This window comes from Eleginops maclovinus, chromosome 16 (assembly GCF_036324505.1).
Source record: "Eleginops maclovinus isolate JMC-PN-2008 ecotype Puerto Natales chromosome 16, JC_Emac_rtc_rv5, whole genome shotgun sequence".
NCBI lineage: Eukaryota > Metazoa > Chordata > Actinopteri > Perciformes > Eleginopidae > Eleginops > Eleginops maclovinus.
In genome coordinates, this window is record NC_086364.1 from 4,653,252 (window position 1) to 4,679,535 (window position 26,284).

Consider the following 26,284-nt stretch of genomic DNA (forward strand, 5'->3'; position numbering starts at 1 on the left):
AATAAAGATTTTGTTGGAATTCAATAGGACCTCAGTAACAACTTTGCCCTAATAACAGACCCAAATCATAGTTTGGTTGATTTCCGGTTCCGTGTAAAAGCATAGACCAGTTTCACTTTGCATTTGTATTTAGGGGACCATTGCTACATTTTTGACCCAGGGGCCTCTGTCCAAGTCGCTATGGCCATGGCAGGTACAAAACACTATAAACTATTATGAGTTTATCTTCGTATAAAAAATAAAATAAAACACCTTACCTGAACACCTCCCGAGCCTGGCCACTCTCAGGTGAAGTCTCCCGGAAGAAGGGAACGACCCGGGACAGGCTTGCCCGCCGGCGGGACGCCCCTGTTCCCCCGCTGGCTTTATCCGCCACCCCGCCGACAAAACCCCCGGCCCGGGTCAGCGCCGTGGTTTGCTTCTTCAGGAACTTCTCCAGCGGCTTCATCCCTGCAGGCATGGTGGGTCTGTGTGTGTGTGTGTGTGTGTGTGTGTGTAGTGGGGGGGGGCAGAGATGGTGGACGTTTGAGGATGGTGATGGTGATGCAGAGAACCGGAGCAGAGGCGGGGGCTACATCATACAGCCCCCGCAGTGAGCAGGTGTGAGCGGACCCTCCAAGGCTGCAGAACAGACCGATTTTTACCCCATTAGGGGTGGAGGCGGGCGCTAGACTCCTCTTCAGGTATTATCACCGAACAGTGTTATTAACCCTTTACCTTAAAAAAAAATAATAGGAAAACACCCAGAGAGCTGCTCCGTGTGTCCGCTGCTCGGCCGCTCCTCTCCGGCTGCAGCGACTCCTCCTCGCCGCGCTCCTCGTTCTCTGCGGCCGCCGCGTAAACACCGAGTTCCAGTCCGTGGGCGGAAGGAATAGAAACAAACACCCCGAGAATATGAACCCCTTCCCGGCCGTGAGCCTCTGCAGCTGTCCCGCAGGGGTTTCTTCGGTACACCGTGTGCGTGTGGTGCGGGTTTCTCTGTGATATCTCCGGGATAAACGGCGGAGTAGTGATCGACGTTGCGGGGTAATTTCCTCTCCCTCCCCGCTCACCTGGAGCACATGAACCCGCCCGCCGGTGCGTTTGCGTGTTGTAGGTTTTCTGGTGTTTTGCTGCAGAGCCTCGACAGTCCGCCCCCCTCTTCAGCTCTCTCTGCTAAATTAGTGGAATGAGAAGTGACTCGTAACATTCACACTCCCCCCACCCCCCCCCCCCCCTCCCCTTACACACGCTGAACTGCTGCAGCTGCGCGCTCCCGACTCACGTACAGCAAGGGCGCGCGCATGCACATTTGCTTCCAGTGCTGTAAAATTGATGGAAATGAGAATATCCCTGACGACAAGCAGCGGGAATACTCATCAGTGCATTTATTCTAAATACCAAAACATCGCAAGATCTCAGGGGAAATTAGGATCCTATATCTTTTTACATCTGCAGTTAATGTTATCATTGCAGTTTAAATCCACTTCATATTTTTTCCAAAACCCATGATAATCATAACATTCAATAGATGTAATATTAGTTTAAATCATTTTATTTGTATTATATTACACTTAAAATAATACACTTATTTTATACAATATTTTGATATAGATTAACATCTTTTATTTTTCTCTTTAAAAAAAGTAAAAATAAGAACAAGAATATGGGACACTTTTTTTGAAAGTTTGGATTATTTTTAATCAGGTTATTATATTTGCTTTGAAAGTATTGAAAAATATGGACTTTCATTAAAAGATATTGATGATTGTGGGACATGGGATCATTTTGCAAAAAAAGGGTCACGGAAAATGTTAAAATATTTTTTTAAGGAATTGAGAATGTTTGTTATAAATAATATAATATTGGATTTATTTTTCAAATAAATATATGTTATCTGGGAAGCAAAAAGATTATTAGTGCGTTTTGGGGAAAATTAGGACAAAAGTGGGAGCATTTTGAAAATGAGGAGCATTGTCTGGTGTTTTTGAGGCTTAGACTTTTAGCTTAATCGTATTATGTCATGGAGGGTCTTCAACAGTATATACAGGACATATAACAGTGTGTGTGTGTGTGTGTGTGTGTGTGTGTGTAACATAAAGATCTGCTGAATATTGATCCACTATACTGTCACATGACCCGTCATCGATCTGTGTGTATAGGGTTTTCATTATGAGCTGTAATGTGATCACACACACACACACACACACACACACACACACACACACACACACACACACACACACACACACACACACACACACACACACACACACACACACACACACACACACACACACACACACACACACACACACACACACACACACACACACACACACACACAATGTGTTACAGTAAACTGACACCACCTCAATCACCTGAAGAGTGGAATATAAGTATATATATATATATATATATAGTCACCAGAGCTATAACTCAAACATCCAACAGAATCTCTATATGCAGATACATTCTACATGAACAGAGAAAAACACCAACAAATGCATGTAGAGCAGAATTAGGCAGATACCCACTGATCATTAACACTCAAAAGAGAGCACTCACCTTCTTTAACCACCTTAAATCCAGCCCCCTAGACACCCTCCACTGCAAAGCCCTCCAAAGTCAAGAGCTAAACCCAGAAAAGAGTTCCCTATGTCAGTTGGTGCTGAAGCTAACTGCCCCCTCTCAGACCCACTCTGACCAATCTCACAACAACACTGCTCTCCAAAAACCAATCACAGTCAAACTGATTATAACACAATGTAAAGAAAACTATTTACAACATTGGGAAGAATAAACTAAAAGCCAGAGTAGATTAGATTGCTAACTGGCACTAAAAAGAGATGATGAACTGGCAGAATATCTGGGGATAGAAAGCAGAGACAGATCCTAACCAAGTACAGGCTCAGTGACCACAATCTGGCAATCGAAATAGGAGGACACAAAAGATCCTGGCAACCAAAAGAAGACAGAACATGTGGTCACTGTACGACAGGTGAGACCGAGACAGAGATGCACATCCTCCTAAAGTGTGGAACATTTAAGGAGATAAGAAACAAGTACTTTAACAAATTGAACTCTGTGATCCCAGATTTCAAAGAGGTTAACGACCTTTCAAAATTAAAGATACTCCTAAGAGAAGGAGATCAGACACACATGCCACAACCTGAGGGACAGTGAATGAGACACCCAATGACTTTAACATGTAACAAAGTATTTTACACTGTAATACTAGTACGTCTGGACCAGTGACGTGCGGTGAGGGGAGGCAGGTGAGGCACGGCCTCACCTGCCTCCCCTCACCGCACGTCACACTCGGCCGCGAACCGATCCAGTGAGTGCTGAAGGTCACAGACCGATGAAGCCATTAGGACCACATCATCTGCAAAAAGCAGTGGTGCAATCCTTAGCCCACCGAACTGCAAACCCCCTCCCCCACGACTACGCCTCGAAATCCTGACCATGAATATCACAAACAGGATTGGTGACAAAGCGCAGCCCTGGCGGAGGCCAACCCTCACCGGAAAACGGTCCGACGTGCTGCCGAGGACCCGGACACAGCTCTCGCTTTGGGAGTACAGAGATTGGATGGCCCTGAGCAAAGACCCCCTCACCCCATACTCCCGCAGCACCTCCCACAGTATCTCCCTGGGAACCCGGTCATACGCCTTCTCCAAATCCACAAAGCACATGTAGACCGGATGAGCGTACTCCCAGGCCCCCTCCAGGATCCTTGCGAGAGTGAAAAGCTGGTCCGTCGTTCCACGACCAGGACGAAAACCGCATTGTTCCTCTTCAATCTGAGGTTCGACAATCGGCCGGACCCTCCTTTCCAGCACCTTAGAGTAAACTTTCCCGGGGAGGCTGAGTAATGTGATGCCTCTGTAATTGGCACACACCCTCTGATCCCCCTTTTTAAAGAGAGGAACCACCACCCCGGTCTGCCACTCCTTCGGTACTGTTTCCGACTTCCACGCAATGTTGACGAGACGTGCCAACCATGACAGTCCCTCAACACCCAGAGCCTTCAGCATTTCTGGGCGGATCTCATCCACCCCCGGGGCTTTGCCACTGTGGAGCTGTTTAACTACCTCAGTGACTTCCCCCCGTGAGATTGGAATTGATCCCCCTTCATACTCCAGCTCTGCCTCTAACATAGAGTGCGGAGTTGTCGGATTCAGGAGTTCCTCAAAGTGTTCCTTCCACCGCCCTAACACACTATCAGTTGAGGTCAACAACGCCCCATCCTTACTGTACACAGCTTGGATGGTACCCTGCTTCCCCCTCCTGAGGTGCCGGACGGTTTTCCAGAACAACTTTGGTGCCGACCGAAAGTCCTTCTCCATGGCTTCTCCGAACTTCTCCCACACCCGCTGCTTTGCGTCGGCCACGGCTGAGGCTGCTGCCCTTCGGGCCTGTCGATACCTTACAACTGCGTCAGGAGTACCCAGGGATAACATATCCCGGAAGGCCTCCTTCTTCAGTCGGACGGCTTCCCTAACCACCGGTGTCCACCACGAGGTTCGAGGGTTACCGCCCCTTGAGGCACCTAAGACCTTGAGACCACAGCTCCCCGCCGCAGCTTCGGCAATAGAAGCTTTGAACACCGCCCACTCTGGTTCAATGTCCCCAGCCTCCACAGGGATGCCTGAAAAGCTCCGCCGGAGGTGTGAGTTGAAGGCTTCCTGGACTTGGGACTCCTCAGACGTTCCCAGTTCACCCGCACTACACGTTTGGGCTTACCAGGTCTGTCCAGAGGCTTCCCCCGCCACTCAACCCAACTCACCACCAGATGGTGATCAGTTGACAACTCCGCCCCTCTCTTCACCCGAGTGTCCAAAACATGCGGCCTCAGATCCGATGATACGATTACAAAATCGATCATGGACCTTCTGCCTAGGGTGCTCTGGTACCACGTACACTTATGAGCATCCTTATGTTCAAACATGGTGTTTGTTATGGCCAAGCAAGACTAAGGAGTCCCCTTCAGGAGCCCCATACAGGACTTCTTTCAGGGTCTCCAAGAAGGCCGAATACTCTGAACTGCTGTTTGGTGCATAAGCACACACCACAGTCAGAGTTTTCCCCCCCATGACCCGCAGGCGTAGGGAGGCGACCCTCTCGTCCACTGGGGTAAACTCCAACAAAGCGGCACTCAACCGGGGGCTTGTGAGTATCCCCACACCCGCTCGGCGCCTCGCACCTTGGGCAACTCCGGAGAAGAATAGAGTCCAACCCTTATCCAGAAGTAAGGTTCCAGAGCCGACGCTGTGCGTAGAAGTGAGCCCCACCAGATCCAACTGGTAACGCTCCACCTCCCGCACAAGCTCCGGCTCCTTCCCCCCCAGAGAGGTGACATTCCACGTCCCCAAAGCCAGCTTCTGCCGCCTGAGTCTGGTCCGTCGAGACCCTCTGCTTTCACTGCCACCCTTCTGGCAGCGCACCCGACCCCATCGTTGTTTCCCGTAGGTGGTGGGCCCGCGGGACGGAGAAGCGGAGGTGTTGCCCACGTTGCTTATTCGGGCTGTGCCCGGCCGGGCTCCGTGGCAAGCCCGGCCACCAGACGCTCGCTGAGTCCTCCTTCTGGGCCTGGCTCCAGAAGGGGACCCCGGGCGTCCTCCGGGCCGGGTATCCTCGCTTCCAAGTGTGTTCATTCATGAAGTCTTTTTGAACCAATCTTAGTCTGGCCCCTTACCTGAGACCAATTTGCCATGGGAGACCCTACCAGGAACACAAGGTTCCAGACAACACAGCCCCCAGGTTCATCGGGGCACACAAACCTCTCCACCACGATAAGGCGCTGGTTCTCGGAAAGGTGGTCTGGACTAATGGAAATAAATCAGGGGAAAAAAACTTGATTGTGATCTAGGATTAAAAGGGGCCCGATTATGCTAATTTTCAGGTTTCATTTTTGTATGATTCCTCTACTGTGAAAAGTTTCCATGTTTTAATGTTCAAAAAGCTCTTTCTTTTTCTCAGAGCCCAGCCTGCTCCGACTGGTTAGCTGGCCGGCTCAGTTGTGATTGGTCAACCGCTTAGAGATGCCCCTTAGCCTATCACGTACAATGTGTACCAAACAAAAAGGCAGATGTTACACAGTGATGTGACTATGATCCCAAAGAAAACAAAGGAGTCCAATGGAGGCGTTTCAGCAGGGGGGATCCCCAATGGTAGAATCTGATGCAGAATAAGTATTTTAACTTTTGCTACTGTAGTATTAGTACTGCTACTTAAAATATGTGAGTGCTTCTTCTACTAAAACATCAGAAGCTCCTGTTGGAGCAGAATGTGTGTGTGTGTGTGTGTGTGTGTGTGTGAGGGATCAGTAGGATGACAGAATGGGGGCTTCTGCACACGGTCAGTGGCTTCGAGTGACAGACAGTCACATGACTCACGTTACACTGTGTGGATGGTGTGTGTGTGTGTGTGTGTGTGTGTGTGTGTGTGTGTGTGTGTGTGTGTGTGTGTGTGTGTGTTTGTTCAAAAGTCATACAATGCCACAGAACCAATGAATAAACCTTAGTTTGTCGATCCGATTACAGAGATGTCATAGGAGAACCATGAAAAAATAATAAATAAATAAACAAGGGAATAGGGGAATAAGGAAATAAATAAAGAACAAGCATTGTAGAAATGTATTTTTTAAAATAATATAAAAGGACATATATGAGATTTAAATAATCGATGAGTATATATTTTTTCGAGGAAAGGAAAAAAGGATATGACTTAAGAAAGAATAAAAAGTATAATGAATAATACATACAAGGAATATGGAATATAAAGTAAAATGAATCAATTGGTAAATACATGGAAATACATTTTGGGATGGATAAATAGGAGTAACAAAAATAAAAAGTAAATACACATTTTAAAAACATAAAATGGAGTACAAAAAGTAAAAAATGTGAAGAAGGGAGAAATGAATAAAAATAATAATAGCAATATAACAGGAAAAGAAATTAGGGTATTGATTTACAAAGGGGAAAGAAAAATAATTCCAGAAGAGGATATTGAGGAAAAAAAAATATGTAAGAAAGATAATTAAAAGAGAAGAAAAAAGGAAAATTAATTAATTTTAAAAAAATTAAAAGGGACAGGGGCCAAAAAAAAAAAAGAAATACATTTAAAAATAGAAAAACAAAATCATGTGAAGGAAAGGATGTAGGAACAAACAGAACCTAGGTAAAAAAGGAAAAACATTTAGAAAAAAAGCAGAAAAGAAGATATAAATGAAGCAGAGAAGGAATTACAGATATAAAGACAATAAAGTAATGCTGACGTATGAGTGGTCAAGTGGCAATTACATCCTTGATAAGAAGCCAATCAGACGGCTCCACCTAGTTACATCATCAATAGGAAAATACATTTGAATAAAGTTGTGTGTTTGAAAGATGCTGCGTGAGTCTAATGAAGGATTTAAATTAGAGAGCGCGTCTTTGTGTTCAGCTGCTGAATATTCATCGGGAGCTCTGCATTCTGATTGGCTGTCAGCACTGTCAATTAAACAGTTTACATAACAGCCCCTCTTCCAGCTGATTAATATTCATGTTAACGGTCAGAGCAGGTGTGTGTGGGAGTAAGTGTGTTTGTGTGTTTGAGTAGGGTAGGAAAAATACAGATTAGATAACAAATAAGTGTAAGTGAAGAAAGGAGGACGCAAGGGAGAGAAGAGAGGAGGAAAGACAATAAGAAAGCAGTAAAAGTAAGCAAAAAAAGGAGGAAAAATAAAAGGGAGGGGGGCGAAGCAGGAAGTTAATGAGGAAAGGAGTAACAAAATAATTAAGTAAAGAAAGAAAGGGCAAAGTGAAGGAGGAAAGAAATAATAATAGGAGGCAATAATAAGAAGAAACAAGTTAAAGTGAAAAGGAGGAAGGAAAGGTGGTGAGGAAGAAGAAAAGAAAGGTCACATCAAAAGAAAGAAGTTAAGGACAGAAAGAAGAGGTAAGGTTGGAGCAAAGAGTGAAAGATGAAAGCAAAGAGGGAAATTAAGAAATGGAAGAATAAAATAAAGGTTTTAGAAGTAAAAAGCAAGCAACAGGATGAAATAAAAGAAAAGAGGGGAAGGAAAGCAGGAAATGAGGAGAAAAGTAGAAAAAGAAAGGTAGAAAAGGGGAATTGAAGGAGGATTGAAAGGAAAGAAAACAGGAAGAAATAATAATGGAAGAAGCAAAGGCAAGAATGTGAGAGAATAAAGGAAGTAAAGGAGGAGACAAAGGGAATGAGAATTCGACGGAGGAAAGGAAGCGATGAGAAAGAACGGGAGAAAGGAAAGAAGTAAAAAAAGGAAAGAGAATAAGAAGGAAAGATGGATGAGAGAAAGGAGAAAAGAGGATGAACTAAAGAAGAGAGGAGGAGGAAGTAAAGGAGGAAAATAACTTGCTAAGAAAAACAGGAAGTTTCAATCATTTTCTTTATTGATCCTCTGTGTGGATAACAGCGTTCTCCACCAACAAACAAAAACAAACCACGGATGCAGTTTTCACCGTAACATTAAAAGGAACAAACATGGCCGCCAACAGTTAGCCCAGTCCACGGATTTGCCGCCAAACCACTTTCTTCTCGAACATGAAAGTAGCAATTCAGAAAGAAAGAAAAAAAGGTTGGACTGAAACGAGTCCGCCCCTTAATGTTTCTACCATCCACAACATTTATAATCCGCTGATGAATCAATTAGACTCTAACGAGTTTCACCCTCTCATAAGGCAGATTGAATGTGCGTCATGCATCACCCCAAAACACGTTTTCACGCTCCATCCCTCCAGGAATTACAACTATGAATTTTGAAAGCAAAAATATCTGAAACAAACACTGAAAAGGTATGATGATTAAACATCCTAATAATTGAAAAGGGTATGTTGGTTAAACATCCTGATAATTGAAATTGAACAGAATTTCCAAACAATTGTGTGGTAAATGTATGAGAAAAAACAGGTCTTAGAGAATTTGAAAATAAAAGCCGCAAATTTCCAAGAAAAAAAAAAATCATGTTCCCGAGGTTAAAGTTGTAAGTTTCCGAGAAAAAATCTCAACATAAAAGAAAAAAATGTCAAGAAAAAGTGCTACATTTATGAATAAAAACACGAGATAACTTCAAACTAATAGTTCATTTGAAAAAAGGATTTGGAATATTCTTCTAGATTAAGGAGCAAATACTCAAATTTCCACATTTAAAGGGGTACTTCTCCTCCCCACGGGAAAATCATAAATGTACAATAATAGTTTAATGGGATTTAGTGTTGAATAAACTATAATATACTTGGAGAAATTCACAAATTTGAGAACAAAAAAAAAAACCAAATAACGACATCAGCAGTCCTCTTAAAATAAGAAAAGGTCATAAAACAATTTGAATAATCTCAGAGATTAAAGAGGTACATTTACAAGAAAAAATATGACTAAAAGAAAACAAAGAATATTCCCTGAGGTTATGAAATTCCACAGTTCAGAATAAACAAAACTCTCACATACTTTCCCTTATATTTGAGAATATCAGTTTTCTCCTCATATTCACAACTTTAACCTCGGAAATTTAGATTGGCTTTCTATAAATTCTTGTTTTAACCCTTAATTGTAGATTAATTGAATATATTTTCAGTGGAATACTCGATAGAAATGGTAATCAGTACCTAAAGTGAAACATCGAGACGTCTCCAGAAACTGTTTTACTTTTTCTTGCAGAAATGAGCTTCTTTATTGACCTGTTTTAACAGATTCTCATTGAATGATTGAAATCTTTCTGCTTTTAAAACCACCATCACATCATTCTTTACCGTAGACGTAAAATAAAGCGCTGCAAGATGCGAACGCGTGAGAAATACACTTTAATTCTGGTTAAACTTCTGTCTCTGAAAGTGTATTTCTGCTGCAGGACAAACAATGAATACTTTGTTAGATAAAGTGGTTTCCTCAGTGTACGTGAAAACAAATACATCCTCATGACACTCCTGCATTTACTAACAATAAAAAAGGAAAAACAGTATTAAAATTAAACAAGGAAAAGTAATCATACAAATCATAGCTAAAGCCACACAGCTCCTTTGTTGTCCCTAAATTAAATCCACCGTTAACATTCGAGGTCCCTGCCGATTGCTCTGAATCAGATCTAGTAGTTTTATTAGAATATGCTTACTGCTCTCTCATCTGTTCAAGCCTCTATATACACATTTAGATTTTTTTATATACAGCAACATAAACGCTTCTGTCAGACGGCCAACACTTCCACTCTGCTCAGTGAAAAGCTGCCGTCGGGAAATAAAACATAAAAAGCTGGTTTGATAATGACCCACTTCTAAAGTCTGAGCTACATGGTTTTGACTTCTGTGTTAATGAAGCAGTGGCTGACGGGAAAAAACTTTTTTGCCAGGATGATGTTTCTAGAAGCTTTCACAACTCTGATCCAAACCTTTAAAGTCCCTCTGTGTGATGTTTTTGTTTCAGGGAAATTTGAATTTTTAGCAAAAAATAAATAAGAAGAATTGGATTCCCGCTGCTCTCTTATTTCAAAGTCGGAAACAAACATGTACATTTCTGTAAACAAAAAACTAAACTTCAATGGGTACACTGTCCAAAAAAATCTACGTTAACTTTACGAGAAAAAATGACAAGAACAAAAACGTAAATGTTCCCTGGAACGTCATGTTCTCTCGTACATTTACAACTCGTAACTTTTTATATTGCCTCCTTCCCTATTTGAGCTTTTTGTAATGCAAAGAATAAAAGCAGAATACTGGTGCTAATATTGTTGGAAAAAAACCTCGTAGGTAATAGAACAGAGGAAAACCATTTATATCAGAAAAATAAACATTTCTCACTTCCTTACAGGGTTTGGTACTAAACACTGATTTAACATGTTTTATTTGGTAACCACAGAAAATATTATTTTGAGCCTCAAATATGAACATCTGCTGCTTCTGTTTTATATCCTATTAAATTGAATATACATGACATTTATAGACATAACCTCTGACTTTGAGAGTCATTTATAGTAATGAATGCAGAGATCTTTGAATATAGGAACTGCCTGTCAGCCTGTGAGAAGGGACAAAAAACCTGAAACCATCAAGTGAGCTGTAACAGGAAGCACCGGGTCGCCTGCGTTCAGACTCAACCCATTCTCCAACAGCACATTAACTCTGATTACTTTAAAAGGACAAATAAAACGGACTAGCTGAGTACAGTGTGATAATCAGATTTTAAAAAAGGAGACCGTTTATATTGCCTGCTTCAGTCCGACGCAACACGAAACTTCCGCGTCAAAATAAATAAAATACCTTTCACAACTACAGCCGGTCCATGCGTGTGTGCCATGTTAAATGCTTCATAAGGGTTCTGGAGACTTTTTTTTTTTTTTACTTTTCCAGGTTCAGCTTTGTTGTTGCTCAAAGACACGTTGGTGGCATCAACCCTGCGGCTGCCGAGTTACAGAGCAGTCTGCCTCACTGCTAGAGGGTCGGGAACAAAGAGGAGAAAACGGGGAAAACAATAAAAAAGAAGGATAATGTTCCTGCTGCGAGTCCCCCCCCCGCTTCCTGGACAGTGTTGGTGGGGACCGCAGCTCCTCACTGACCCCCCACCCGGCTCCTACAAACACAAAAACATTTCATTTTAGGAGAAAAATTTGATTTTTTTTACAGAAAGCTAATATTGTGAACAGTGGCAGAAAGTTCTCCCCCAACACTTTCATATAACACAATCACAGCAGAGGGGGAGGAAGTAATCGTTTACTATACTGCAGGAAAAGTACAAAAACACCCCTTTGAGTGAAAGTTACGTTGGATCTTTGAGTGAAAGTTACGTTGGATCTTTGAGTGAAAGTTACGTTGGATCTTTGAGTGAAAGTTACGTTGGATCTTTGAGTGAAAGTTACGTTGGATCTTTGAGTGAAAGTTACGTTGGATCTTTGAGTGAAAGTTACGTTGGATCTTTGAGTGAAAGTTACGTTGGATTTTCCTTTAGATTTTAATTCACTAGAAAAAACCTAAACCTTATAATACATTGCTAAATGCAAGAGAACAAACATTGATATTCTCATAGATTCAAGTGGTCATTTTTCACGAAAACAATTATATATTTCCAAGAAAGACACTTAACATTCTGAGAAATCAGTGGTACAACTACATTTACATGAAAAAAACCTTTGTTGAGTTGGTCAAGTCAACCGGAAAAAAGACATTTATAATCTCAGAGATTAAAGTAGATATTTTCCATGAAAAATTAAATTAAATTCAATGATATGAGATTCTAAAGAAACAAAGTTTAAAATTCCCTCCTATTTTAAAAGCAACCAATTTACAAAAAAGAAAGACAAAAAACAGTTACTACATCACGGACGCTGGGGTCAGCGCGATGACTTTAGTAGTCTCAGTCTGATTAATTACTGATTTTATTTCATAGAACGAACGTTTTCAAAGCTTATATTAACCACAACACTTAGTTCACACATCTTCCCAAATAACACGCAAAAAACCCTCCAGACGAGCGAACCGGAAGTGCTTAAAGGCTGACTCTTTAAAGTCAAATTAAAGACTGAAGGGAAGTGACTCACCTGTAGTGTTCCGATGGGAGTGAGGCTGAGACTGGATGGCGAGGGGGGGGGGGGGGGGAGTGAGGGAGCGGTGTCACTCTGAGGCGAAGCGTAACTCCGGAGGGGGGGGCTTGACGGTGACGGGCTGCGAGGTGCGGCGGGGGGGCGAGGGCTTGGGCTGGGCCTGCTGCTGCATGGTGTCGTAGTACGTCACGCCGCCGTACGTCACCTGGGCCTGACCCTGAGGGACACCACGCTTTGTTATCACCAGCACAAACATTTACACAACTTTACACTTTTCCTGTTGCATAGATGAGAATAATGAAGGGAATGTGTATTATCCTTGTATTACCTCTTCTTGTTTTACTCTTATTGATGCTCTGACACCAGGGCTGCTCAAATTAGTCGACTTAATGTTGGTCGGCAAAAAAAGTCTTAGTGGGATCATTTTAAATGATCCTACTCATCAAAGGGTTAGGGTACGTGTGAGCTGCGTGTGCTTTACAGCTTGGAAACCCCTCACACTTCATTCAGAGCTGTGCCTAGTCACTCAGTTAATTTTGTAAGGCAGGAAATCCAAAGTTTGGGATCTTTCTGATCATGTAAAGGATGAGCCCCACAAGGTGACATACAAACTCTGCAGGCATAAAGTTGCCTTCAATATGCACGCCATCGGAGCGCAGCTCTCTGAATGCCGGCATCATAACAAACCACGATTATCCCCAACAACGTGTGTTCTTTCTCAGACTCGGAGGAAAACAGCAGCGAGTCAGGCAGCAGCCTAGCTCTGTATCAACATATATAAAGCTATAATATATTCAGATATTAATGATAGAAACTGTTCACACCGCTGACGTCCGTGCGGTGCGCTGAGACTCATGCGCTTTCTAAGTGTAACATTTATTTCAAAGGTTCATTTTTACAGTTTCACTTTATGTTGTATATAAAGCATAATGTACCATGCTGTTATAATTACGTTCTTTATCAGCCTTTGAAACTGAATCATTTTAATAATCATAATATAACAAACGTGCAATGGTTAGTCGACTAATCGCCTGAATTGATGACTATTGGTCGACTACAAAAACTTTCGAGGGCTGACACCTGAAAATCTGAGATGAATAAAGCTTTATTATCCCAGAATTATGAGGGTGAAATGATGACTTCCTACCTGTGGAGTCGGGTACATGGCGGGGTACGGGAAGGTCATGACGCCCGGCGGTGGGTAAAACGGCGGGGGCAGCAGCTGCTGAGGTTGCCCCGGCCCCGGCGGCAGAGAAACTGGCGGGCCTCCGTAGAGGGCGGGGTTAGCAATCGGGCCGCCTGATTGGTGGGGATGGAGACCTGAGGTGAAGGAGGAGAAAATAAGTGACAAGGAGCTACAAGTGCTTTATCTTTAAAAACTGCAGAGGGTAACAGACTGACCGGGGTGGGACATGTGCATCTCAGGCTGGACCAGCATGCTCTGCGGCGGGATGGGGGCGGGTCCATCACCGTGGGCATATATTGGTCCCTGGTACGACACTGAAAGACAGGCGGAGAAATGTTATTAACAATAATCAGAACTTTCCTCAAGTTCTGTACTCCTTTTTAATCCACAATACACACTAGCTTATAATACGACACTCCAGTTTTTAATCCATTTTATAAAGAAAATTAAGCTAAATATTACACTCTAATTATCATCAACCCCTAAACACTTGAAAACAATACACAAAACTAAATCTTTGCATATCCAAAACACTGTTGATATCGAAGTTCTTGATATTTTAAAACAACAAAAACAGGGTAAACCCGGCTTTCTTGTCTTTCAAATTCACTTTCAGCTGGAGTTAGTGAATACAAAGTATAAATCCCCCAAAGGGAGGTATTGCAGAAATAGTTCATGTGTAATAAAACATTTTTTGGCAAAACTGAAATGTTCCTGTTCTTGTGAGTCTTAACCCATTAAAGCCGGGGGCTCTGTTGCATCAGTCTACCATTGAAGCAGGGAAAGCAGATACGTCATTTTTGGTAAAAGAGCTCTCTGGTATTTTTTTGCATTAATTATCGGCCTCTTAGCCAATGAAATGCATCAGAATATACACGTGGCATTGTTTGGATTTTTTTAGAGCAATCATGGCAGACTTAAACTACTGCGGAGGGAATTCTAAAGTTAGTGAAGGTAGTGATATAGACGATCTGCACAGCGCTGATGACATTATTGCTGACGACTTTGAACCCGTCGGAGAAAAAAAAGTAGAATTATGGTAAAAAAAAAAAAGGCAAATAGCAAAACCGCTAAAGACCGTAAACTCCCCTAAAGTAAATCGCCGTAGTAGATGCAGTGAATCACCGTAATCCAACATTAAGTACCTAACCTTACATTGTACTGCTTTAATATGTAGAAAACAACATTTTACTGTTAATAATACATAGAGGTAAAAATTAACGGACAAAATACCATAAAATAACTAAAATGTAAATACTTTAAAATGAACGGTATTATTCCTTTTAAATCATACATTTTGCTGGGGAGAACATTTAAATGTACAGTCTAAAACCTTTTACTATTCAGCAAGAACTTCATTCTACAGAAACAAGATGTTAAAAATATTAGATTTGTTCCTTTTGATTGATCAAGGTCGAATGTTTAAATATGTTGTAATACGTCCATGTGTCTAATTTGACGGTAAAAAAAACGAGAACATTATTTTTACTCATTACTGTTTCCAATGGGCAACACTTTTTTAGATAAAAATCAAACTGTATTTTAAATTGAATAATATATTATATTTGTTAACATTCTGTTGGCATGCTGTCAGCAATCAATACATCAAATGCTCCAACACAAAACGAAAAAATCTGAACCCATCCAACTCGATTATTACACCTGCATGTACTGCAACCGCTTCTTGATGTTTCTTCATCAGGAGACAGCCTCTCAGAATGTCAGCAATTTCTCCCTCAATCTATTAGATTTACTAAAGCATGTTTATAAATGTGACTGTTTACAAAAGGTTGAACCTACTCTTTGCTGAGCATTTCATCATTTCTTTCTCTTGACTTCTCTAATGCTTAGTTTTTTATTTCTTATACTTGTTATTGTAAAGCTCTTTATTTTTGTTGTGAGAAGCACTATATAAATAGTTATCCTAATATTATTGTTATCATCATCTTTACTATGATTTTCTTTGTTGTTTTTTATGGCTGCAGGAAGGATCCTGCCAGCCCACATCAAACCCCTGATCAAGAACTTGTGAGTCTTCAGGCGGAAATGATGTAAACATCCAATGACTCGGACACCTTATTAGAGGTAAGCCGTGGTAGGAGAGGAGTGGTAACACCTTTGTATTCAGGCTGCAAGACGACAAAGGGAAGTAAATGCTGCTGATGCTAATAATGATCCGAGTCATTTGATATTGATGGTCTTCCATACCTAATCCCGGTGCTGATACTCTGTATCCCAGACAAAACAGCTGCATGTGTTCACTTAAACAAATCATTTACTCCCTAAAATTATTTTCTATTGCTGTGAAACATTTCCTTTAAACAACTGTGTTAAATTTCTCTCAAACATTTTACAAGATTCTGTCTAATACATCATGATGTCACGATTTGGAGCATTACATTTATATTTGACTGAATAGAGCCCAACGCATTACATTAGGAACCTCTGTTGATGTTAGCCATGGGCAGCTTAAGTTATCTATTCTGCTGCTGATTTAATCACACATTTGTTGTTCTATTCAATCAGTTTCATATAACCAATATGGATCAGTTCAAAATTGCCTTTGATCGGTAGAGGTATTGGATCGGATCAAGACATTTCTATTTTTTAACTCCAGCTCTGATTCTGTTATAAAAATGATCTGCAGAACTATATTTGAGAGTGCCAGGTTCATTATGTAGAGTTAATTTGAGCTCAGTTTATCAGAAGGTTGTGAATGTGTCTCTGCAGCATTACAACAATCCTAGCTAACTTAAGCTTTGTGTCTGTTTTCTGTCTGCAGAGGCGATCATTCCAGTCCACAGTGAACACCTGAACATACAAGTCTTCAAGCAAAACCGATGATATGCATGCTTTAAGTTCCGGTCTTATGGACACCATGTTTGGGTGAGCCTGCCCCATGGTGAGCGCCCTCTTCAGGTCTGGACTCTGTGACTCATTACTCTTGATGGATCGAGGGCAAGTGGGACATCTTTCCGTGATGTTTATTCATTCCACCATAAAATACCTTTACTGCCGCTATCCTTTGTACATATGGACACATGCTGTATTTTCAAGGTTTCAACACTACTCTGAGTTAACTGGACTAGTTTCTTGCTTCGGGGCCAGTTCCAACAGTTGTTTCACAGAGAATGCCTAAATGCAAAGATAGTTTCTTAAGCTTTGTCAATGATAGTCTGTATCTTGGTTTACTGTGAGCTTATTTGTTTTTTTTTCATTGTAATTTACCATCAGCAATTACGGAATGTAAAATCTATGCCAACCAACCGTAATTTGTAATATATTTTGCTTATTTTTTGCAAGGAATTTCTGGCAAACACAGCTGTCGGTAATTTACTGATCATTTCAAATACAACAATAAAATACTGTAATATAGCGTACTGTGTTTATCTCTGAGAAAGACCTTAATTAGGTTTACAGAATTTCTGTTTTTACTATAAATTTTACAGTGTAGTTTCATTCAAAATCGCATCTGTTGGACCTCGGTTTAGGAGTTAACTTTGCTCACTGGTCGGCTAGACGTTTCGGCTGGATTCAAAGAGCAACACATTTGGGAACCAAACCAGTGCTGGGAAACAGTAAACAAATCTGCCCAACATAAACAAATGTGTAAACAAAATACATTTGTTTATGCTTGACCTTTCATGCTCTCTGCTGGTGAGCAGGAGGAAGTGCAACACTGAAGAATTTGATGCTTTGATCAGGTTAACGCCTTACTGGGTTCATAGTAGTGCCCCTCAATCACCCCCAGGTGCATGGGCGGTGCCGGCTCTGGTACGGTCCTCTGACGTTGGGACGAGTATCGCTTGGCTCGGTTTGAGCCGACACCGATTTCTTCAATGTTGGAGAACTGAGGCGGGCTGCCAGGGATGTGCATGGTGTTGGGGAGGCCTGCGGACAGGAAACAGTATTACAGGTCATATTTTCCCTCTTCATTTTCTCGTTTTCTTTTGGGTCTGTGTTGAAGAAAGCTGGATCTTGGTGTGCTGATGAAGCAGAGTTTGATCATGGAAGTTGTAGTCAGTTTCTTACGGTTAATATTTCTAAAGTGTTCATCGTCAACAGCGTTTTATACCATCCCCTCTGCTCTGATTCAAAGTGTTAAAAACTGAGAAAGAAGCAGTTTCAAAGATGAGTTTCATTACATGTCTAACATTTTCTCAGAATGTTTCTGATACCTTAATCTCATAGGACTAAAATACTTCATCAGGTTAATGTATAGAGGAAAAAAACCACAGATGTAAAAAATAAAGCTGAAAGTAGTATAGTACTCTAGTATACGGACGTTGCTGAAAGTGAAAGATTTATTTATCTCGTCTCACCACCTGCTTCAAGAAAGCATGTTTGTGATCAACCTCGAGTTTTGAATTTGAAGGAATTATGCCTTAAAAAAGTAACTTAATTTGATGTTTTAGAAGGGGAATGGTAAAAAGTGGCATAAAAAAGCCTTAAGATCGATGCACTAGCTTACAGAGAACGGCTGAAAGTGACGGGGGATATGTGATGATTGAGAAACTCGCATACAGGTTACAGGTTGTGAACGAGACATTTCACAAAGGATAGGCAAATGGTCGGGGTGGATAAGAAAAAACAATGTTCTCTTTGAAACAGAAATGTTTGTCTGTTACTATTCCCTTTAAAAAGGTCCATTTATGATAGCTTTTGGAAGACGAGACTGATGCATGCACAGAGGAACCGATGCCGGACCAGGAGAGCCCTGAGGCCTTATACAGCATGAAGGGGGTGATAACAGCGCAGCACTCACCCCTCATCTCGGAGCGGAAGTACGAAGTTGGGTTGGGGCTCCAGCTCTGTCCAACCAGACTGAGCTGAGCCACGTCCTGGTCAAGCTCCCCGAGCCCGCCGCCACCTCCTCCCGCCAGACTCGGCCCGTTGCCTGCCCCCGACCAGCTCTTCCCCCCCACGTCTCCGGGGGAGGAGGAGTTCCCTACAGCTGCAGACTCCTCAATAGACGGCTGTTTACTGCCCAGGTCGGAGGGCCGAGAGCGAGTCCTGCGGGCCGCAGAGTAAGATTTACGCTCCACCGGCCGCTCTGCAGGGGGGGAGGCTTCCCGATTGGTCTGTGCTGACTGTTTGGGGGGGTCAGCGGCAGAGGAAGACCTGTCACCGCTCCCTCGTAGTTCCTGCTGCTGTCGCCTCGGAGACGCAGACGGGTAACACCCTGGTTGTGACGTGGTTACAACGCCTGGAGTCCACTTCCTTAGCACCTCCGTGGCTGACGGTAATGTCCTCAACCAGCACAGAGGGCGCCCTCCCCCCACCACGCCCCCCCCGGTTGACCACTCCCCTGTCTCCTGTGGGCTCACACTGAGCTTTAGGGCCCGGCCATTCTCTGGGGTGCATCTGGGCTGCGTTTGATTCGTTATTCCTGTACTGGGACTGAGGCGGCAGCTGCATTTGATTCTGCTGGGGATGAGATGGTCTGCTGCGGGGGGGAGGCTGTCTGGAGGCGTTGCTGCTCCGCTGATTGGAAGATAGAGGAAGATTGGAAGGGGATGTGGAGGAGGATGGAGCTCCTCCTCGGTGTACCCCTCCTCCTCCTCCTCCGCTGTGCCAGGATCGGACCGGTCGCTCTCCTCCGTCCCTCCAGCGCTTGTCTCTGCCCGGAGACACACTCTGTCTGCAGAGATATCATCATGATAACAGGATAAAGAGACCATTACTTGGTATAGAGGGGTGCATGATTTAGTCATTATACCGACACTGTGTGAGCATTTGAACTCTTCCTGCTCCTTCTTCCGGAAGTCAATACTTTTTAAATGTGTTTCTGGTTAGATGCCTGAATAAGGTCTGCGGTCAACGAGCTGAAGAGACATGAAATATGTCAGTAAATACTCGACTTGTGAATTTCTGAAGCATTAAAGTGTCTTAATTAGACAACTAAATGCCACCAAGCCGTACATTAGCCACCTTTAGCTTACCGGTGGTGACAGATACAGTGTGTGTTGTGGTGACGTTAGCTTTTTACTTCTGGAGGTTGTATTTACGCTTCAGATATCATAACGGTGGTGTTAATATGTGAAGTTTATCCCGCTAAAACAATTGAAAATATCATAAGTTTGTGGCTGATCAGATTATTTTCTATGATAAACCAATACCCAATGGAAACATCTCATTGGCTTTTTGTGGAAGGAACTAGGGAGAAGTTGCCTTCAGGGTCAGACTACAAAAATACTTCCTCCCTGGATCACTGAAATACATTGTAAATTATGGGAGGATTGTGTTTACTGTTCTCACTCACCTTGGCCTGCGCTGCCGGTATGGCCGCTCTCCGGAGCCGCCGCCGTTCCTGATGTCGTAGCCGTAGATGGCGATGAGCTCCTCGCGGCTCTTGGGCGCCTGCTCCTCCTCCCTGAACCTGTCATGCTCCCAGCGACCCTCGTCCTTCCACAGCTTCCTGTTTCGACCTTTAGGCCTGAGGGCAGACAGGGAGCCCTGTTAACTGGCAATGTTTCTTCTTCTTTTTAGGTTATGGGACAGATGCTAATCAACATACAAAATCAAAGAGATCTATTTTTATAGAAAAATGAGCAAATAAAAATGACAGCAGGGAAAATAATGTGTAGTTTTGATCACATCTTAAGTTGTTTAAAAGATTTATTAAAAATACCTCAAATGTTGTTGCTTTTAGTTTTGACCATAACTCACCTCTCCTCCTCCTGAGCGTGCCCCCTGACGTCGTGTTCGAAGAACAGACCCTTCCTCGGGATGTAGGCTGGATTCTTCCGGTCCTCGTCATCGTCCAGCTTCTGTCCAGGTATCCCTTCCGCCTTCGTCTCGGGGTCATCAGTAGACTCCTGCGCGGGGGGGGGGGGGGGGGGGGGGGAAGTTTCAGTCAGAACAGAAAACATGACGGCAGCTCCACTACAGATTACAGACCAGTCCGTTTGCAGTCCACATTTGAAAAAACACATTTGGTAGTGATTATCAGGACTTCAAGAGATCAACCTAAAAATGTACAATATCTTCAGGGCGGTTTTTCTGAAATTGTTGTACTGTAATAGGATGTATTTAGTTTATTTCTACATGTATAGCATAACTTGTAATGTCATACTGCCTTTTTGTTCACTCGTATATTTCCATAACAATAAATAGTTCCAGAGGTGCAGGGAGTCTCACCTGCCCGTCCCCGCTTTGTCTCTCTCCAGCCAGGTCCTCCTTCTCCTCTGCTTTGCTCTCCTCTTTTGTCTGTCCTCCTTCATCTGTCTCTCCCTCTTTCTCTTCACCCTTATCCTCCTCCTCTTCCTCCTCAGCCACCTCCACCACTTCCTCTACCTTTGCCGGGCCATCGGCTGGGGCGGAGGGCTTGGGCTCGGTGGCTGCTGCTGGAGCTTCTTCATCGCTGTACTGCTCCGCCTCCTCTTCCTCCTCCACTCCCTGAGGGTGCACAGGAACGTGTAGTTTAACAACATGAATCAAAGTATTTCTGTAGGATCAAAAGGAGCACATCAGGGATATCACTTCGCAGATAGAGGCTTGATAAGTTCACCAAAGCCAGCGGTGGCTAAACAACAGATGGACCAACGTCTTCAGGACGTAAACACAGGGCACATGGTATGGACTTCTGCAGCGTTTGAAGACTGTTTTTGGGGGAGAATGTGAACAGACTTGAACAGCTATAGAACACCTTGATCGGTGCTGCCTAAAGCTACAGTGCTATGAGAACAGATCAGCAGTTGCTACGCTGTAGAACAGACAGTTTTCTTCTTAGCGGAAGCAATACAGTCATTAACAAATCCATTTAATCCGGTTTAAATCTATCTGTCGAGTCAAAATATTGATTCATTGAGTAAGTATGGATGTGTTCAAGACCACTCCGCTCAGAGGCGGGATCCTGCTAGAAGGCTCCATCTCCAGATTTATCGTACAAAGAGTGGTGCAGGAATGAGTCCTAAAACCTGGTAATGAGTTTTAGGACTCACTTTACCACTTCCAGTTTACTCACCACATCGTCAACATAGTTTCCGGTGAGATGTCAAAATAAGGTCTGTGGTTAACACAGGCAGAAGACGTGAGTGTCCTAAGCTTCTACCTGTTACAAAGTGTCTAAATGAGACTAAGCTTCATCATGCCACACACTAGCCGCCGCTTTAGCTTAGCAGCGGTGATATGACAAAACATGTACAGTGGGGCAAAAAAGTATTTAGTCAGCCACCAATTGTGCAAGTTCTCTCATTTAAAAAGATGAAAGATGCCTGTAATTTTCATCATAGGTACACTTCAACTATGAGAGACAGAATGAGAAAAAAAAAATCCAGGAAGTCACATTGTAGGATTTTTAATGAATTAATTGGTAAATTCCTCGGTAAAATAAGTATTTGGTCACCTACAAACAAGCCAGATTTCTGGCTCTCACAGACCTGTAACTTCTTCTTTAAGAGGCTCCTCTGTCCTCCACTCGTTACCTGTATTAATGGCACCTTTTTGAACTCGTTATCAGTATAAAAGACACCTGTCCACAACCTCAATCAGTCATACTCCAAACTCCACTATGGCCAAGACCAAAGAGCTGTCAAAGGAGACCAGAGACACAATTGTAGACCTGCACCAGGCTGGGAAAACTGAATCTGCAATAGGTAAGCAGCTTGGTGTGAAGAAATCAACTGTGGGAGCAATTATTAGAAAATGGAAGACATACAAGACCACTGCTAATCTCCCTCCATCTGGGGCTCCACGCAAGATCTCACCCCGTGGGGTCAAAATGATCACAAGAACGGTGAGCAAAAATCCCAGAACCACACGGGGGGACCTAGTGAATGACCTGCAGAGAGCTGGGACCAAAGTAACAGAGGCTACCACCAGTAACACACTACGCCGCCAGGGACTTAAATCCTGCAGTTCCAGACGTGTCCCCCTGCTTAAGCCAGTACATTTCCAGGCCCGTCTGAAGTTTGCTAGAGGGCATTTGGATGATCCAGAAGAGGATTGGGAGAATGTCATATGGTCAGATGAAACCAAAATAGAACTTTTTGGTAAAAACTCAACTCGTGGTGTTTGGAGGAGAAAGAATGCAGAGTTGCATCTAAAGAACACCATACCTACTGTGAAGCATGGGGGTGGAAACATCATGCTTTGGGGCTGTTTTTCTGCAAAGGGACCAGGACGACTGATCCGTGCAAAGGAAAGAATGAATGGGGCCATGTATCGTGAGATTTTGAGTGAAAACCTCCTTCCATCAGCAAGGGCACTGAAGATGAAGCGTGGCTGGGTCTTTCAGCATGACAATGATCCCAAACACACCGCCAGGGCAACAAAGGAGTGGCTTCGTAAGAAGCATTTCAAGGTCCTGGAGTGGCCTAGCCAGTCTCCAGATCTCAACCCCATAGAAAATCTTTGGAGGGAGTTGAAAGTCCGTGTTGCCCAGCGACAGCCCCAAAACATCACTGCTTTAGACGAGATCTGCATGGAGGAATGGGCCAAAATACCAGCAACAGTGTGTGGAAACCTTGTGAAGACTTACAGAAAACGTTTGACCTCTGTCATTGCCAACAAAGGGTATATAACAAAGTATTGAGATGAGCTTTTGTTATTGACCAAATACTTATTTTCCACAATAATTTGAAAATAAATTCATTAAAAATCAGACAATGTGATTTTCTGGATTTGTTTTTCTCATTCTGTCTCTCATAGTTGAGGTATACCTATGATAAAAATTACAGGCCTCTCTCATCTTTTTAAATGGGAGAACTTGCACAATTGGTGGCTGACTAAATACTTTTTTGCCCCACTGTAGGCTAAGTATCATAAACATGTTTATGACAACATTCCCAAATCCAATCATCGCTTTTTATCAAGGGAGCCCTTGTGATGCTCACTTCTGGTCGACCAATAAAAATACATCATCCCTGCACCAAACTTTTAACATCAACACTGCTTTTCATGGCCTATGTCTCCTGTTTCCCTTCAACGCTTTGTACTGGAAATGTAGGCTGTACGTTAGAAATTTAAACTACTGTAGTTCCATAATGGATGCCAGTTAAACCAGTTTCATACAGCCACTGTGTTTCACCTCTGAATGGGAGCCGTTTTCCTCCGGATCAGCACTGTCGTAGTCTGAGAGGACAGCTGCACAAAACACACAGAGAGAACGTTAGATCATTTTCATGTAATTCAAATCTGCCTCAAGCATATTTCAAAAGCTGGCTATAATCCTGTACCAAAAAAAAAAATGTAATTACTGCCTTTTGATTCCTTTTATGTTCTTAGTTTAAGGGATATAGATAAAGATCAAATCTTCTATCACAGAATAATTCATTTTAACCATATATTACTTCACAGTAATTGTTGTGTAAATTCCATTAATAAATGGTTTCAAACAATCGTACCGTACTTCACATTTGATTACACATTTTTATCGTTTGCTGCACATGAGACATGACTTAAATAAAGATTAAAACCCATAAAACTAAAAAATAATAGTACGCTTTAAGGCTCCTAAAAATAGTTTCAGGTGTTACAGGATTCTATCTTAACGGGAGGAAACACAGAACCTGATTTAAGTATGTGCAATGTTAAAAAACAGTATTAAAAAATATATATTTTAGAGCGTATCAACAAAAAAAAATAGCTTAATCTTGTGAGGTTAGCTTCGAGGGCGGAAACTGCATTGCCAAATTTCTAGCGTGAGCCGGTTAAATTGGACTAGGCTGCAGGGTGAGTGCTACATGTTGTGAACAAAAAAATGTCTTACCTTCTCCTACACCATCTTCACTCTCCTGCAAAGACAAAAAAAAAAAAAAAATCAGCATTGTCATGAGGCCGCTTACTCGCCTAAAACGACAACCTCTCTTCCACACTGGGAGCTGCTATAATTATTTTCCTGCTTTGGAAGATGACATGAGTGATTATCAATTTCACTGCTCCAATTTTTAAAAGGGTTAATGCGTGTTGTTTTGGGTGTATGTGAGATACTACAAATATGTTTAAGGCCGCTTTAGTAACAGATCAATGAGTCTGCAGGTTTATCTGTAATGATGATCACTAATTGAGAAAAGTAATTGCCAAATAATTTGAGAATTGATTTGTTAATTTTAATGCAGGAATGTCTGATTCTGCATCTCATATATGGAGATGTCCTGCTTTTATCTGTAATTACAATTTAAAAAGGGGAATATCTTCTGGTTTTTGACTGACAAAACAAGACACGGACATTATTCAATATTTTTTAATAGTGTATAATTTCACAGTGAACTGTAACTGCAGGACTTTTACGTGTAGCAGAGTACTTAAGCACTGTGGTTTTTATACTTAAAGTGAAGGAGCTTAATATAGTATATAATAACTGCTCCACCACATGCTCAAACATTGTAGGACAACCCTGTGAGAAACTCTATGGGTCAGCATATCATAACAACATATTGAGGCTGGCCAACAACATTGACTCTGACCCCAACCATGTCCTGAACGGTGAATTTCAATTGTTACTACCAAACCAGAGATACAGGGTCCCACGATTTAATAAAGTTAGGCTAAAGCACTCCTTTTGGTACGAGTCAAATGTACGTTAAAGGGTTTGGAACACGTTATCTTCAATGTCGGTTTCCTTTTTTCGTGTCTTAATGTTTGTCTATAGATGATTGATGTTGCAAGCGTAGCTGCTGAGATGCAAGAACAATTTCAGACTTGATCTGACAATAACATTGCTGTATGGTATAGCATTCTTTACCCCCGGGTCATTGGATGTGAACTCTCCCGCTGGACGTGGCACTGCGGAAGCATTAGCTCGGCCTAGCCGGGTGCTTATCGAAGAAAATGCCTAGCATCACCTGGGTGGAAACTGTGTTTTTAGCAAAGCCACCTCGAGCTTCTTATTAAAAAGGTTAAAAAATATATATTAAAAAAATACCCGAGCAAGGTAAAGTAACGAGGGAAAGCCGGGGCTATGGCTGAGTGTGAGTGCGTTCTAACAGGCGCCTTACCGCCTCACAATGGAGGACAACATAACAGCAAAGTTGGGCTAACTACATCACCTGTTGACGCTAAAACTGCTAATTTAACTCATTTAATTAACGTACATTTTTACAAACTCTCTAATCACGGTCTAACAGCAAATGTGTGGGCTCCTTCCAGCTAACGCAGATTACTGAAGGAGCCTTAAGACCTTTATGTAAGGATTAAAACGGTTACAAGCAATATATTTTTTTGCAGTTTTTCTAAAAACACCCAGCCGAACTCAGCGCTCGACCCCCGGGGAAAAGTTTTAAAGGCAGCGGTAAATGTCACAGTCAGCTTGGGAAGCTAACGCGGGTTAGCTACTCACACACTCCGACTCCACTTCGGGTTTCGGCTCTGGTCGGGTTGCTGTCACCTCCGGCGGGTCGGGGTCTCTCACACGGCTCTTGGTGGTCGGGGAGCTGGACTTCCCGCTTTCCGAACCCGAACCCGACTCATCCTCGTCCTCGCTGTCCTGGGACGCGCGCCTCCTCCTTCGCCGCCGGTCCGCCATCTTAGATCTCGAATGGTTGGAACCGGAACAAGGCAAGGGATTGTGGGTAGACAAGTTCTTCTTCTCTGAAGTTTAAATAACCGTTACGAGCGTTTTCTTT

General features: G+C 42.7%; 2 protein-coding genes and 1 long non-coding RNA gene across 4 annotated transcripts in view; 1 reads left to right on the top strand and 2 right to left on the bottom strand.

Moving 5' to 3' along the window:
• The window catches only part of rapgefl1 (Rap guanine nucleotide exchange factor (GEF)-like 1), a 37,097-nt gene extending 35,973 nt beyond the window's left edge, over window positions 1-1,124 (bottom strand). Inside the window, exon 1 of the mRNA XM_063903524.1 lies at window positions 258-1,124. Coding sequence (XP_063759594.1) covers window positions 258-460 — 203 coding nt within the window. The 5' untranslated portion in view covers window positions 461-1,124. The remainder of the gene's footprint in view (window positions 1-257) is intronic.
• On the top strand, window positions 271-17,094 carry LOC134877879 (uncharacterized). Of its 2 annotated transcripts, none has more exons than XR_010167627.1 (3): window positions 271-461; window positions 15,704-15,803; window positions 16,501-17,094. It is a non-coding gene; the product is annotated as an uncharacterized LOC134877879 (long non-coding RNA). The 2 variants fall into 2 exon arrangements; XR_010167628.1 differs by lacking the exon at window positions 271-461 and adding an exon at window positions 524-683.
• Window positions 8,379-26,211, bottom strand: casc3 (casc3 exon junction complex subunit). The gene is given in 13 exon segments (XM_063903522.1): window positions 8,379-11,565; window positions 12,530-12,749; window positions 13,680-13,852; window positions 13,934-14,032; window positions 17,436-17,609; window positions 18,484-18,925; window positions 18,927-19,359; window positions 19,981-20,154; window positions 20,388-20,536; window positions 20,859-21,116; window positions 23,749-23,804; window positions 24,430-24,454; window positions 25,999-26,211. Coding segments are annotated over 12 exon segments (2,316 nt in total). The 5' UTR covers window positions 26,185-26,211; the 3' UTR covers window positions 8,379-11,565; window positions 12,530-12,602.
• Window positions 26,212-26,284: the final 73 nt, after the last annotated feature.